Raw genomic sequence first — 16,713 nt, forward strand, 5'->3', positions numbered from 1 at the left:
GGGCGTCAGGCTTCCAAAGCTATGATTGCGCGTTGGCTTAAACAGGCGATGGGGTTGGCTTATATCTCTAAGCTGGCTGGGGCTGGAAGGTTTTACAGCTCATTTGAAACATTCGCATGCAGCCTCTCGGGCCGAGGTGCAACAGGTATTGCCGCAGGAGATTTGTAGAGCAGCAACTTGGAAGCCCTTGCACTCTTCCAGCAGGCACTGTCGCTTGGATGTCAGGGCTCCAGCTGTGGCGTGTTTTGGTGAGAGGGCTCTGCGAGCAGCACTTTCCAGGTCTCACCCAGTTTAGTGGGCTCAGGTACATCCCAGGAGTTTGAACTGATCCGGGTAGGTACTGGAAAAGAAACGTATTTCTTACCTGTAGTAGCAGAAACCCACCCATGGGAAGGGAGGGTCAGGCGCTGGTTCTGGTGGTTTGTCTGTAATGCAGTTGTTAACAGTTCTCTATGCTGTTCTCATTCTTCTTACCTATATTCTGGGACAGAGTTTTTCTAGTAGGTTATAGCATCACTGTTCTGTTTGTTGTGAGGGGGGAGTGGGATGTTAAATTTCGTAGGTTTTACATCATGGCTCGGATACAGGTCAGTACGGAGGGCCTGCAGGCAGCACACTCGTTTATATAGCAGTGTCAGTAAAACGTTCTCTGTCTCCATCTGCTGGCAGGGATACAAAACCCAGGAGTCTGGACTGATCTGTGGTACTACAGGACCGAAAATTAGCAGGTAAGAACCGATTTTCCAACATGTAATATAAAAGAATTAGAATGGGAGCCATCTAATAGTGCTATGTGCTGACTTGTCAGCAGAAACACCCGGAGTCGCTGAACTGGGGGGGGTCCCCACTAATAACAATATTCACCTCATTTTTCATTCTGCTTTTTCATCTCCAGGTCATCTCATAAGGAAACAATTCACATTCAGTTTATTTTCCAGATCAGTATTCTGAGGAAGGGGAAGAAAGTAAAGTGAGTGTGCAGCAGCTGTCCTCCGACAGTCCGAATGGGCTACGTATAGTCTCCACGAGGAAATCAAACCCTCCAAAGAGAGGTAGTGCTGTGATTCTCCCTTCATCCTGCTCATCTGCTGCATTGCATGGCAACTGAGATCTCGCCTCCTTTTCAGGTGATGCTTTGAATTTTGGAATAAAATCCCTTGAAGAAATCAAATCAAAGAAGCAGAAGGAGAAAGGAAGTAGGCAAAGTGGTGAGTTCCTATTTATGGTTTTTCTACTTTGTGAGCAGTCTTTGCTCAAGAGGTACATCCACAGTCTCTGGTTTTAACTTGAATCATAAATATATTCTGAGACTTATTATGCCTTCAAGTACCACAATGCACTGTGGTGGCCTGAAATCTAATTCTTGTATTGCCAGAGCCGCTAGATATAAGAACAAAAGAATTGCCAGGCTGGGTCAGTCCAGGGTCCAGCATTCTGTCTCCGACAGTGGTCACTCCACATCACAAGTACCTGGCAGCTCCCAGAAAGTAGGCCTAATTCCTATTATTCACTCCCCGGAATAGCAGTCGCTTTCCCAAGTCTACATGGCTAATAAAATTCTATGAACATTTCCTCCTGGAACTTGTCCAAACCTCTTTTAAACCCTCACCATGCTAGTCACGACCACATCCTCTGACAGCAGATTTCACTGCTTGATAGTGCAATGAGTGAAAACGTATTAGGGATGTACATTTTGTTTCCTCCAATTTGGCGGGTATGCACGTACCTCACTAACTTCATAGTACATGTGGGAAAGCAGAGATTCCTGTTTATACCCTAGCTCGGTCTAGAAAAGTAGGTTTTGCATCCCTACCAGCGGATGGAGGTAGAGAATTGAAAAGCTTTTCAGGCACTGCTGCTTAACTGAGAATACCACCTGTAGTTCCTCAGTATTTCTCTGTGGACGGTAGAGGTGCAAACCTGCAGTCTGACAAAAAAAAAAGGGATAAAGAAAGAGAAGAAGTTAGAAGATTACAGGAAGCGCTCTTGGAGGTGTTTAGGTTCCTTCGTGGGCCATCCCTCAGGTCGAGATGGGCAATCCCTGTTCGGCTTTAGCCCGCAGCATCCAGGGTTCGGAAAGCATGGGGTCCTGGCTCCCTCTTTCCCTGAGGTCTTCTTCCCTGAGTCTTCAATCAGCATCCAACAGCTGGGAAGTAAATCTTGTCTTCTATTTGTTTTTGCATGACTGTATCTCTAAGAAAAAGGGAGTTTACAGCATCAGGCCTGTTGGCCTAAGGCGTTAGAGGCTGCTGTACAGGGCTAGAAGAGATCATGAACGGTCCTGCAGTGATATTGGGACAGTCCTGTCTCTCATGCTGCAGGTGTTGTGATTTTGACGTGGCAGTCAGGCAGACTGCACTGCATGTGCTCTGCATTGGCGCTGACTTCTGAGTGCGCCAAATTCTTTCGGGCCTGTTGTGCTGGCCACTTGCAGCTTAATTCGGCCGCAATTTGCAACGAATGTGCCACGGGAGGAGAGGGATCCTCCACGGTGGCGGCAGCTGACAGGAGAGCTACCTGATCTCAGGGCCCTGTCAGAGAAACTTCGGGGGGAGATTTTGCTGCACGTGGTAGGAAGCAGGCACCTTCTCGTGAGCCAAGAGATTCCCCTCCCCATTTGTCTCTGGCAATGCAGGCTGGGGTTGAGGATCAGGGGGAGGAAGGTCTGGAGGTGCCAGCTTGTGGGGGCAGTGATGTGGAGGAATTTTCCACTGATTTTGTTTTACTTCTGCATAAGTACTATCTGACCTGGAAAGGTGCAGGGGGTTAATGGCCCCTGAGTCAGAAATTGCAGCGGAACCCGAAGAGTTCTAAAGGGTCCCCTGCTAGGGGTTCGGGGGAGCTGCTCCGTCGGTTTGGTCTTAGCCATCCTACTGGGAATGTTGAATGATTCTGATGGCTTGCAAGATGATCCAGGTGGTGATCCTGGGAATGATCCAACTAACGATGAGTCAGGGAAGATCCGGGACAGAACCGGAGATTTTTTTTGACCCAGAGGAGATACTAATCGCTGAAGGGGATGACCTGCGGGTGGTCCAGCTGTTCCGCAAAGAGGAGCTGAGACCCCTTATTCCTCATGTCCTGAAGGAACTGGGTATTAAGATGTTGTAGGAGAAATTGGATAATGGAATGGACCCGATTCTCGATGGCCTTCAAGGTCCCCCAAAGGCTTTTCTGCTACCCAAGAAGATTAAGAAGCTAGTAAACTGGGAGTGGGATGCTCTGGAAGCAGGTCTTGAGGTGGCCTGAGCGATGGCAAAGTTATATCCCTTAACTGAGGATATTTTGCAGCTTTTGGTGTTGCCCAAGGTAGATGCTTTGGTGTCAGCCGTCACCAAGAAGACAACCATCCCAAATCGTGAGGTCAGCTGCGCTAAAGGATGCCCTGGACCACAATCTGGAAATCCAATTGAAGAGGATGTTTGAGGTTTCGTCCTTAAGCTTTCGAGTGGCAATCTTTGGTAGTCTGATGCAAAGGCTCTGGCTTCCACTGGCGATTCTAAGCAGGTGGCCCAGTTAGAAGCTGGAGTCGCATATATAGCAGATGCTCTGTATGATTTGATCCAGACTTCGGCCAGGAGTTATGGTATCAATGGTGTCAGCATGCCAACTGCCGTGGTTACAGAATTGGTCAGCGGATGTGTGGTCCAAGTCTCAGGTCTGCAGTCTTCCTTCAAACTCTACACCCTTAAGAAACCTAAACCCCTCCTACACTCAACGACTTTCGCACCGTCCTACAAGCTACCATCCTTACGAAAATTGACTTATTTATTTATTTAACAGTTTTTCTATACCAACATTAGTAGGCACATCATGTCGGTTTACATTGAAACTCTCCCCCTTTCCTCCATCCCGCCTAATTCCCCCCCCCCCCATTACACTCTCCACACACACTCGAAATCTTGGAACCATCATCAACAGCCATCTTACGCTAAAACCCTCCATTAACGCCATTCTCAAAGACTGCTATTTTAAACTGCATACAATTAAAAAACTCAGACCCTTACTACACTTCTCTGACTTCCGCACAGTACTCCAGGCTCTCATTTTTGCCAAATTAGACTACTGTAATGCTCTCTTATTCGGCCTCCCCTCCTCGACCATCAAACCACTACAACTCCTGCAAAATGCTTCTGCCCGTATCCTCACCAATGCTAAAAAGAGGGACCACATCATGCCCACACGAATAGACCTGCACTGGCTTCCAATCGCCTCCAGCATACAATACAAAGTCCTCTCCCTCATTCACAAATCTATTGTGAATGAAAACACTCATTGGATCAATCCCCCATTCACCCCCCACGCCTCTTCGAGACCAATTCGCTCTATCCTTCAAGGTACACTACGACTACCCTCCTTAAAGCCCTTTAAACACTCCTCCACCACAAAAAGAGCTCTCTCGCTCGCTGGCCCGACCCTTGGAACTCTATGCCACATGACCTTCGCACCGAAACTTTAACACACAAATTCAAAAAAAAGCTAAAAACTTGGCTGTTTCAACAGGCCTTCCTCTAAGCTACCCATCTTTTTGACCCACCTTTCCCCTCTGTATAGTTCCTCGACCTGTCCTACCCTCTCACTCCACTACTCCTCTCCCCTTTAACACTCTTTGCCTTAACCAGCTACACCCTTAACCCCTTACAAGTTTCCTCTCCTTTACAAGCTTCCCAACCACTGTAAATAGTAGTTTATGTATTATATACTCCAAGTTTATGCCAATGTTTCTACCTTAGATTACAAAATTATATTGATTTGTTCTATTTTCTTCGCTCCTTGTAAAGGGCATGCCCACTATTGTAGCTTGCCTCAGATGTTTCATGAAAACCGGTACGATGTGCAAACGGCTATCGGTATATAAAAATGTTAAAATAAATAAATAGATTGGAAAGGTACAAAGAACAGGGAGCGGGGGAGAAGGGACAAGTAGTGGAAACTTGTGCAACAGAGATTGTTACAGTTCAGGTAGGCTATAAAGGAAGCCTGAAAATAAACTAGATAATTAACAATTTAGTAATATAACTGGTAACTGAAAGGTTGACTACTGCAATGCAATCCTCCTAGGACTCCCTGCTTCTTACATTAAACCCCTACAAATACTCAAAAATGCTGCAGCCAGAATACTAACACGCGTAGAACTGACCACATAACTCCAATCCTTAAGGATCTGCATTGGCTGCCAGTTCTCGCCCGCATCCTCTACAGGAACTTACTCATTATACACAAATCCTTTCACAACAACAACATTAACTGGACTAGCAACCACATTCACCTATACGCCTCTGAACGCCCCACCAGAGCAATCCACAAAGGCACCCTCCGCATCCCACCTCACAAGACCTATCGTCTAACTTCCACTAAAGTGCATGCTTTCTCTATAGCAGGTCCCACACTTTGGAACTCTGTGCCATCAGACCTTCGACTGGAAACAAGCACACACAAATTAAAAAAAAGCCTCCCCCCTCCCCCCCTCCCAATGATGATTTCGACGAATACCGGTATAAAAAAACTTTAAAATTTTTAAAATAAATAAATAAATAAATAAAGGGAAGCTTCTATTTGGAGAGGACTTGGAGCAGTTAATGAAGCAGCTGGAGGAGTTGAAGGGAAACAAGTTGCCAGAAGATAAGAAAAGCAGCAGGAGGACCTTTCCTGCTCACTCCCATTTCTGGGATGTGAGATGTTTTCATCTCAATAAGAGTTCTTCAACAACATTGCAGAAGCAAGGATTTGGAAGGCAGCAGTGCTTTCAGGGTTCACGAAGACCTTCCAGAGATGGTGCCGGTCAGAGTACCGGAGATAATAAATCCTCACAATGAAGCCAAATCGGTTTACTCTCTTGAGGAAGCGGTTGGGGGATTCCTGACACAATTTTATGTGGCATGGACTAGGATCACCTTGGACCAGTGGGTTCTAGAGGTGATAAGAGATGGCTACACTTTAGAATTTTCTCAGCCCATCAGGGAAGCCTTCATGGTGTCTCATTGCACATCCCGCAGTGAGCAAGAGACGGTCCTGGATACATTGCAGCACCTTCAGAGGTTAGGTGCAATTATTCCGGTACTGGCAAAGGAGCAGCCTCGAGGGAGGTACTCTATTTATTTACTTTATGGTTCCCCAAGAAGGAGAAGATTTTTCGGCCATCCTCTCGACCTGCAGTTAGTCAGTGCGGTGCTGCGGATTCCGTGGTTTCATATGGAGACGTTGTGAACAGTGATAGTGGCGGTTCTTCAAGTGGAATTTCTGGCCTCCTTGGAATTTATGGAGGCCTATCTACACATCCCCATACATGCAGAGCATCAGAGATTTCTTTGCTTCATGGTGCCGGGGCAGCATTTCCAGTTTTGGGCTCTGCCTTTCAGGTTAGCGACAGCTCTGCGGACTTTCACAAAGGTGATGGTTGTGGTGGCTGCTGCGTTGTGAAAGGAAGGGTTCTGGTTCATCATTATAAGCACCGTCCTTAAGTTTTTAACTTGTACACTCTGTGGTAAAATTTCTTTTACCGGCCTATCTTCTTTCCAGCTTGTTGCAAGCTTCCAAGTTCTCTCCCCCTGTTGATTATAACTTTGACTTATTCCTACTTATTGTTATCTTTCGTTTACGTGAATTTGTTACTCTAGTTTTTTCCCTTTTGTTAAATTGTAAACCGATCCGATATGGTAATTTACTATGAAGGTCGGTATAAAAAACTGTTAAATAAATAAATAAATATTATCTGGATGATTTATCCGGGCAAAGTCGGAAGTACAATGCTTCCAGTCAGTTCAAAGGGTGCTAGAGATGTTACGTTCTCTGGGCTGGGTTGTGAACTTGGCAAAGAGTCATCTGGCTCCGAGCCAGTCGTTGGAGTATTTAGGGGTGAGATTCGACACTTGGATGGGCAAGGTGTTTCTTACCGGATTCTGAAGTTGCAATCACAGGTGGTCCGACTATTACGTATGCCGGTGCCCAGGCCCTGGGATTACATGCAGGTTCTGAGTTCTATGGCATCTACACTGGATTTGGTGCCATGGGCCTTTGCTCACATGTGTCCACTTCAGAGGGTGTTTCTGTCTCTGGGATCCATTGTTGGAGTTTCATCGGCCCTTACTGCTGCAGGGGGCCTCCAGATCTAGTCTTTCATTGTGGCTTTTGCAACCCAGTTTGGAGAATGAGGTGGATCTGGAGGTACCAGACTGGGTGGTGGTGACCCCGGATGCCAGCCTCAGAGGTTGGAGGGCGGTCTGTCAAAGGCGGATGGCCCAAGGGCTGTGGTCGCCAGTGAAGACTTCCTTGACTATCAATCATTTGTAAATGAGGGCAGTTCGCAGAGCGTTGAGGGTGTTCCTTCCTCAGGTTCAAGAACGAATGGTGAGAGTGTTCTCGGGAAATGCAACAGTGCTGGCATATATCAATTGACAAGGCGGGAGAAGATTCAAGGAGTGGCTCTGGAGGCTCAGGAATTATTTGTCTGGGCGGAGCAGTATCTGCAAGGGATTGCGGCATCACATGTTGCAGAAGTGGACAATTTACAGGCGGATTATCTCATCAGACAGACAGCAGTTGGAATGGAAATTGTTGACGGAGGCCTTGGACCTCATCTGGGCCAGATGAGGTGATCCCCCAACTGGATTTGATGGTGTCGCACAGCAATACCAAAGCGACGAGATTCTTCGGTTGCAGGAAAGAGTCAGGAGCCAAAGGGATTGATGCTGTGGTTCTTCCATGGCCAACAGGGATTCTACTACACGTGTTTCCTCCATGGCCTTTTGTAGGTTGAGTGTTACAGTGCATAGAGCGATATCCAAGCAGGGTGGTGTTGGTAGCGCCTGAGTGGCTGCGGCATCTGTGATTTTGCGGATCTGATTCATCTCACCATGGACGGGCCCATAAGGTTGGCTCATCTGGAAGGTTTTCTCAGACAAGGACCTATCTTCACGGATCAGGTGGATCGCTTTTGTCTTGCACCTTGGCTTTTGAGAGGAGACTTAAGGTCAAAAGGGTACTCTGAGTCAGTTACTGCTACATTGCTTCAGGCACAGAGACCTGCCATGTCGCTGGCTTATGTCAGGGAGTAGAGAGTGTTTGAGTCCTGGTCTGTAGAGAAGGGCCTGGATACTCCATACATCCTGGCCTTTTTACAGTAGGGCTTGACTAAGGGCCTCACCTATAATTTGTTTCGCGTGCAGGTAGCAGCCTTGGGATGCTTTCATTGGAAGTTGCAAGAAAGGCTGCTGTCTCTCACTGGCATTATGTCTAGGGGCTTTGACCTGGGGGGTTACCTGAGGGGCTTATCGCCTGCGTGCACACAGGACTACCTCAGGGGCTTACCCAGTATAAACACACACAATTACTGGGATTATACCTGGGGGCTTAAAGCTAGGAGTTTATTCCGTACACAAATAGCCACACACATTCTTTGATTCAGTGCATCATGGTTCCAGTTACTTAGGAATGTAAGTTTGAGCAATAGGAGGATGGAACAAATCAGATCATACAGAAGAAAAAATGGTAGATAACAATTGCTATATACATATAAAACGCTTACATGTTTCTAAAGTATCAGCCTGGGCAATCATGTCCGGAAGCATGCTCTCTAACTGTTTAATACTTCTTATACACTAAATGCATGGGAAAAGCAGCGATGTTTCCTCCCTCTGAGTTCTTATCAGTTTCAGGCACAGCTGTGTGGCCTTCACTCTCTCAGGCTTTAATTTAAGTTAATTGCTTGTTTTCTCATCTTATACCTACTGGAATAACTAAAACAAACAGACTCTTGCCTGTTTGTAGGCATTTCACAGTGCAAAACAGTAAATATGAGTTCACACAGAGGTTGACCTGTAGCCTTCAAGCTAGTCTGTGTCTGGGTGAGAACTCTGAATCCACATGGCCCAACCTCCACACACATCCTCAGCCAAATTAGCAAAAAATGACTCCAGCACGCTCGTATTTTGTAAAATGAGGCCTATGTTTGCTCATGTTGCAATACATGCGTTTCTTTTAAAATTTACCAGTATTAATTTCCGGCAGTCAGATCATTTCTTTGTCTTGTTCGGAGGTGCAAAGAAAAGAACCAAGGTTTCTAAAGCCACTATTGATCTTTGGTTGAAGTAGAGGAAAATTGGTTCTTACCTGCTAATTTTCATTCCTGAAGTACCACAGATCAGTCCAGACCATTGGATTTATGCATCCCTGCCAGCAGATGGAGTCAGAGAGCAAATCTTTGAGGCACTGCTACATAACCGAGACTGCCACCTAAGGTTCCTCAGTATTGACCTGTACCCCAAGCCAAGATGTCTATGTGAACAAACCCCAATAAACCTTGGGCGAACAGAGACTTAAAAGTTGGAGCCTGAAAACTAGGCCCCCTTAACACAAAGCACATGCCAAACTATGTATGAAAGAAAACTTACAACGCACCCTACTGTTGTGGGAAACCTACTCAGCCCAAATAAAAAAAAACCTCCTTACGCAGCTATCCCTCACACTCAATCACACACAAACAGAAATACTATACATAACAAACAAACACCCCACAAAGAACATCCAAGATGCCACACCCACCCAATCACTCAACCGCTGCATTACCGAAGTAAAACATTGGACTCCGAGCTCAACCTAAAAACACATATCAATGCAACAATAAAAGAGGGTTACTTCAAGCTACAAGTCCTCAAGAAACTCAAGCCCCTCCTCTTCAATCAAGACTACAGGACAGTACTTCAATCCCTCTTATTCTCCAAACTGGACTACTGCAACTCCCTCCTCCTCGGGCTCCCTGCAACTACTCCAAAATGCAGCAGTCGTTCCTCCCACATCACACCCATCCTCAAAGACCTTCACTGGCTCCCAATAACCCACAGAATCCCATACAAAGCCCTAACCCTACTCCTCAAATCCATACACAATAACAATACAGAATGGCCAGACGCCCTCCACCACCATGACACCCAAAGAAATCTCAGATCCAAGAACACCGGCCTGCTAAACATACCCTCCGCAAAACAAGCCCACCTCACCACAACCAGAGAACGCACCATATCAATAGCAGGCCCTTCATTATGGAACACACTCCCTGCACAACTCAGACTGGAAACCTCCACCCAGTCTTTCAAAAAAATCTAAAAAGCTGGCTCTTCCAAAAGCCTACCAGCCCACAGGCCTAACCCTCCCCCCTCCCCATCCCAACCTCATGATAAAATGAAAATGTCACAATCCTACTTAGCCTTTTTGCATGCCCACGAACCACAATAAGCCCTACTGTGTCTCCTATGTACTTATTTTTCCAATGTAATAATTTTTGAGATGCCTAGCTCCTAATGTAAGTATAGTTATTGTCTTGTTGAATTAAGTTAATGCTTTACAATGTTCTCCTCTGTTAAAATGTAATTATATTAACAGCTTATTTGCTTCAGTTACCATGTAAAAATAATAAGACGTTAGTCTTATTATTTTTACGATGTGCGATACGAAGTGCAATACGATGTGCAAACGGATGTCAGTATATAAAAATGCTAAAATAAATAAATAAAATAGTCTTACTATTCTCCACGTTAACATGTAAAGCGATGTGATATATCCCAATGAGTGTCAGTACATAAAAGCAAATAAATAAAATAAATAAATGTACACTTCTCATTAATCTGAATATATCACATACCAGCTCAGCAACATCCAGAAACGTGGAAGTCTTTCAAAAGATGGGAACAGGAACAGGTCTCCTTATTTTCTTTTTTTGAAACTCCAGACTGCAGGTTTGCATCTCTACCATCTGCTGGAGACAGAGAAATACCGAGGGACTGCAGTGGCACTCTCGTTATGTAGCAGTGCCCAAAGTTTTGTTCTCTGCCTCCATCTGCTGGTAGGGCGGCATATACCCACTGGTCTGGACTGATCTGGGGTACAAACAGGAAACAGTTTGGCCGGTCTCTGAAAGGATTGGACAGTCCCAGAGGGGTTGTGGGCACATTCGACTACAGCGCAGGCAACCTCCTGGGTGAAGTGTCAGTTGGTGTTGCCACAGTAGGTTTGTAGAGCAGCCGCATGGTCGTCCCTTCACACTTTCACCAGGCATTATCGGTTAGATGTGTGGGCGCCAGAGAAGGCGAGTTTCACTGAGTGTTCTGGAAGCAGGCCCCTTTGTGCGCCCCTTCGTGCAGTCCCTGAGGGCAACCACTATTCTAATTTATCTTGGCCTTTCTTGCTTTCTCTCTACTCCAGACTCCTTTAGAACTCCACTACTCGGTTTCTCACCTCCTCTTACCCACGCTCAAAATGCACGCTTTCAACATCCCCATTATTTACAATCACCAGAGAATTAAAGAGAAAATACCTCAATTTCACACCTACCAGCAGAAAAGGCTAATCCCTATCATTATTTCTCCTATCACACAATTCCTTGGGCTCTCCCTTTTTACCCTATCCCTTTTCAATGCACAATCACTCTCTAAAAAATCTCATATACTCAATGATTTTCTCTGAGACCAATCCTGACATCTGTGCCATCACAGAGACTTGGTTAAAATCCACAGACTCAGTAATCATTAACCAACTCCCCACACATTCATATGACATCTTCTCGATTCCCAGACCGAAGAAAAGAGGTGGTGGCCTATTACTTGCAGCTAAGAAAGGCCTAAAAATAACCTTACAACACTCAAGCCTAATTGCTAATATAGAATGTGCATACTTCAAATCAAAAGAACTACAAATATGCCTAATCTACGCTCCACCCGGAATTCTTGACGCTGAGCCATCTCCCATCATTGAATACATTGCCAAACACATCAACTATGACTCTCCTGCTTTAATAATGGGTGACTTCAACCTTCACGTAGACTCGGCTATACGCTCTCACAACTGTGAAATTTTCTTATCTTCGCTTCAGAACATGGGTTTCATACAGATCATTAACAACCCAACTCATAAAGCAGGCCACACCTTGGACTTGATCTTCATTAATGAAGGTATCTCTCTCGCATCTTCTCCGACATGTAATCCAGTACCCTGGTCAGACCACCAAATTATTACCACAGCCCTCGAGATAACAAACACTCTTCTCCCATCTTTTCCTAAAACCACGGTTCATTTCAGAAAACCATGTTCCACAGAAGTCCTAACTAATCACCTTGAAAAGGAACTACCACAGCTAGACCTCTCAAATGCGAACTCTGCCATCAATTCTTGGCATTCTATTATCAACAAAGTCGCAGACCAAACCTGCCCCCTAACCACTAAGGTGATTCACAAGGCCCAAGACAACAGAAAACCTTGGTTCACGCCTGAACTGAAAGCAGTCAAACTACACCTCAGAAATAAAGAACATATCTGGCGTAGAAATCCGTCTCCCTCAACTTTAGCAAGCTACAAGTCCACTTTCAATACCTACAGGAACTCCATTTTCAAAACTAAGAGAGAATTTTTCGCAAAAAAAATTCACCACTTCATTTTCGATTCTAAAGCTCTTTTTTCCTACATCTCGGCCCTCACAAAACCATTGCCACCATCTATTCCTGATGACCATGCTCTCATCAAAGCTAATGAATTGGCCAACTTCTTCGAAAACAAAATTACTAATCTCACCAAACAGTTTACTACACCCAACCCTCCTAACCCCCATCAGATGACACCATTACCACAGACGACTGCCAGGTTAGACTCCTTTGAAACCACCTCCTCTCTTGAAGTGGAAAATATTTTGAAAAAACTTAAACCCTCACCTCATCCTCTAGATTCCATCCCATCAAACCTCCTCATTTCAATACCAAATACCATTGCCAAGCCAATTGCAAAAATCATCAACTGTTCGTTAACCCAAGGACTAGTTTCCGATTCTCTAAAACAAGCTTTTTTGAAACCTCTCCTAAAAAAACCCAACCTATCAACTACTGACCCAGCAAATTTCCGCCCCATTGCCAACCTGCCTTTCATCGCCAAGATCATGGAGAAAATAGTTAATAAACAACTCACAGAATTCCTGGAGGAACACAAGATTCTTTCACCATCACAATATGGTTTTCGTAAATCTCTAAACACGGAATCACTTCTGATCTCGCTTACCGACTTCATCATTGTGAACATGGACAAAAAACAATCGCACCTCCTGATTCTACTTGATCTTTTGGCTGCCTTTGATATGGTCAACCATTCAATTCTGCTTGACAGACTCATGGATATTGGCATATCGGGCTCTGCCTTGGACTGGTTCCGTTCCTTCCTTCGTAATAGATCATGCAAGGTGAAAATCAATAATAATCAATCTCATTCAATCAGTTCCAAATTGGGTGTTCCACAAGGCTCTGCCCTTTCACCCAACCCTCTTCAACATTTATCTACTTCCTCTCTGCCTCCTCCTCACCAAGATGAAAATCAAGCATTACATTTACGCGGATCCAAATTCTCATCCCCATCAAGGAGTCGTTACAAAAAACCATCATCTTTTGGGACAGTTGCTTCCAGGAAATCAGCTCTCTCCTCTTTAAGATTAACCTAGTCATCAACAAAGACAAGACGGAATTCCTAATCATCTCTCATGATGAAAACCTCTTTACTAGAGAAACAACCTTTCACCCAAATGTTCAACCTCAGGTTGATAACCACTCTCTTCCTACCTTCCCTTCAACAATACCTGATAACTTCAAAAATTCTTCGTACGTAAGAGATTTAGGCACCCTCTTGGACAACCAGTTCAACTTTAAAAGATTTGTCAACAATACGACTAAAGAATGCTTTTTCAAATTACAAGTCCTTAAAAAACTTAAACCCCTTCTACACTTCTATGATTTCCGTTTGGTGCTTCAATCAATCTTACTCACTAAAATTGATTACTGTAACTCTTTGTTGCTTGGACTCCCTGCTGTAACTATAAAGCCACTACAGATGTTACAGAACTCAGCTGCCAGGATTTTGACAAATACAAAAAAGAGGGATCACATCACTCCAATCCTTTACAACCTCCACTGGCTCCCCATCAAATATAGAATCATCTACAAAGTGCTAACCATTATGCACAAAAACCTACACAATCTGGCCCCACTCGATCTCACTTTCCAGGTTCGCCCTAACTATTCCACCAGACCTTTGAGAAGAGCATACCTAGGTACCCTCTTCGTCCCTCAAGCTAAAACATCTCTAAGAAAAAGGGCCTTTTCTACCGCAGGTCCCTCTAACTGGAACACTCTCCCTCCTGACCTCCGACAAGAGACTTGCCCAATCTCCTTTAAGAAAAAACTTAAAACTTGGTTATTCAAGCTTGCTTTTCCAGAACCCTCTTGTTAGCTTATAGCTTTCTCTTCATCTCTCGCTACACTTCTCTGTTTATTTCTCTCACTTATATGGTTTGATCTGTTATTAGTCTCTCTCATTTACTCAGGTTTCCCTTTGAAGAGACCCTCAGTCACTTTTTTGACTTTTCCTTTTATTTTATTATTTTTATTTTTTATTTTTATTTCTATTTTTATTATTTATTTATTTATTTATTTTTATTTTCATTCCATTTTATTTTTTCTTCCGCTATTCTCCACTCCTTTTTTCTACATATCTTCTTAGTTCCTTTCTCCCTAACTAAGCCTAGTACAAACTCAACAAATTTTGGATTATTCATGTTAGACTTTTATTACTTATGACCTTCATTACTATGTAATCCAATTTCTTATTTACCTTGATTACTATGTAATTCAAATTGTATACTTGGTTTTTCTTCTCTTTGACTGTGTTACTTAAAGTTGCTTAAATGTTCATTGTTCCATGTAATGCCGTCAGGCAAGTTTTTGTTCTTTGTAAACCGGTTTGATTTGCATCTAATGTAGGAAGATTGGTATAAAAAAACATTAAATAAATAAATAAATAAAGCAGGTCGTTCAGTTTCCCGTCTACTGGTCCGGACTGATCTGGGATATGAAAAGAAAAGGAAAATTGGTTCTTACCTGCTAATTTTAGTTTCTGAAATACCACAGATCAGTCCACAGACCCACATCTTAGATTCCGAAAAACTGTATTGCTGGAGTTATTTCCTTTGGGGCCGATGCAATACAGTGTGCTCAGCTGAGCGCACTGTATAACCCGCGTCGGACGCGAAGTGAATGAGAGCGCATGTGATGAGCGCTATTACTCATTCACTCCGCATGCAAAAAGATAAATGTGTGTCTCAGATGCGCATTAATAGCTGAGCGCAGGTAAAAAGTACAGAAAAGCAGAAAAAACTGCTTTTCTGTAAGTAAAAAAAAAAACCCAACTCGGCAGACCGCCAAGTTATGAAGACCAACGCCAGTAAACTCTGCTTCGGTTTTCATAACCGGCCATCTGCCAGTAATGAAAATGGCCACCGATAAACTTGGCGTCCGTTTTCATTACTGGCAGATAGGCAGGTTATGAAAACAGACACCGAGTTTACCAGCAGCCGCGGCGGGTCGCATTAGCAAGGAGGTGCTAAGGTCGCGCAAGCAACCCTAGCGCGACCCCCTAATTTACATATTGCATGGCACCCCTTGCGGACGCCATGCGTGCATTAAGAAAGCGGGCGCTGAAGCTTTCTGCGAACATTATCACATCGGCCCCTTAGAGTAGAACTTAGTTTTTGTATATAGTTGGATCCTTTGAACCAAAAAGGGTTTTTTCTGTGTCCTTGGATGTGAGGTCTCCAGTTCAGGGGCCACCAACCCAGGATTCTGTGTTACTTGCGTTGATTTTTGGATCTACAGTGGCTTGGGTACAGGATTATACTGAGGGGCCTGCAGGAGGCACTCTCAGTTAAGTAGCAGTGCCTGAAAGCTTTTTATTTCTCTGCCTCCATCTGCTAGTAGGGAGACAAAACCCACTTGTCTGAACAGATCTGTGGTATTCCAGGAACAAAAATTAGTAGATAAGAACCAATTTTCCTGTATGCATGTTTCATTTCCTTACCCAGATCAGTCCAGACTCCTGGGTTTTGCCTCCCTGTCAGCAGATGGAGACAGAGAAAGTCTCACTGGCACTGTACATGACCCAGTGTGCACCTGCAGTCCCTCAGTATTTCTCTGTCTCCAGCAGTTCCCTGTATGTACCCAGATCAGTCCAGACTCCTGGTTTATGTATCCCTTCCAGCAGATGGAGACAGAGAGAAGTCTCACTGACACTGTACTTAACCCAGTGAGCCACTTGCAGTCCCTCAGTATTTCTCTGTCTCTAGCAGATGATAGATGGTGTTAAACATGTAGTCTGGAGAGAGAAAAGATTAAAAGATAAGAACATTTCTGGATCCTCCCAGGGTGTTGTGAGGTCTTGGTGGGACCAATCCCCCTGGTTTGAGGCGGATAAGCAGGGGGTTGGTGATCCTTCTGATAGCTCAGCCCAGAGGTCTGTGGGTGGAAATCTGGTGGCCCAGATCGTTCATCTTCCACAAGACAGCGGTGGAATCTGCTGGCAGTTCTGCACTGCAAGCCCAGTGGAGCAGGGAAGTGTCCCTTGTATACGGTTTGTCCTGGGCTGGGTCGCTAAAGTTTGGTGAAAAGAGACAGATATAGCCAGGGGTCTGACTCGCTTCTGATCTGCCAGGCGGCCTGCGCTCCTGGAACCTGAACCTCTGCACCAAAGTTTCTATGTCTCTTTATTTGTTCTCGGAGAGTGGAAAAAAAAAGAGAGAACAAGGAACTCATTAGAGGAATCTGCAGCATCGGGGTTCCAAGGGGGGGGGGGGGGGGAGCTACCTCAGCAGCTCGGGGAGCTCAGCGATGGGGTCTTTCAGCAGCTTCTCTACCTGCG

General features: G+C 44.7%; 1 protein-coding gene across 5 annotated transcripts in view; it reads left to right on the forward strand.

The window, feature by feature from the left end:
* ZC3H11A (zinc finger CCCH-type containing 11A) overlaps positions 1 to 16,713 on the forward strand; it is a 56,486-nt gene that overhangs the window by 15,321 nt on the left and 24,452 nt on the right. For 3 of the 5 annotated variants that reach the window (XM_029573802.1, XM_029573799.1, XM_029573800.1), the window contains 2 exons: positions 927 to 1,052; positions 1,128 to 1,208. In XM_029573802.1, coding sequence (XP_029429662.1) covers positions 927 to 1,052; positions 1,128 to 1,208 — 207 coding nt within the window. The remainder of the gene's footprint in view (positions 1 to 926; positions 1,053 to 1,127; positions 1,209 to 16,713) is intronic. The other 2 variants (XM_029573801.1, XM_029573803.1) reach the window with 1 other exon arrangement.

The sequence above is a fragment of the Rhinatrema bivittatum genome, chromosome 12, assembly GCF_901001135.1.
Source record: "Rhinatrema bivittatum chromosome 12, aRhiBiv1.1, whole genome shotgun sequence".
NCBI lineage: Eukaryota > Metazoa > Chordata > Amphibia > Gymnophiona > Rhinatrematidae > Rhinatrema > Rhinatrema bivittatum.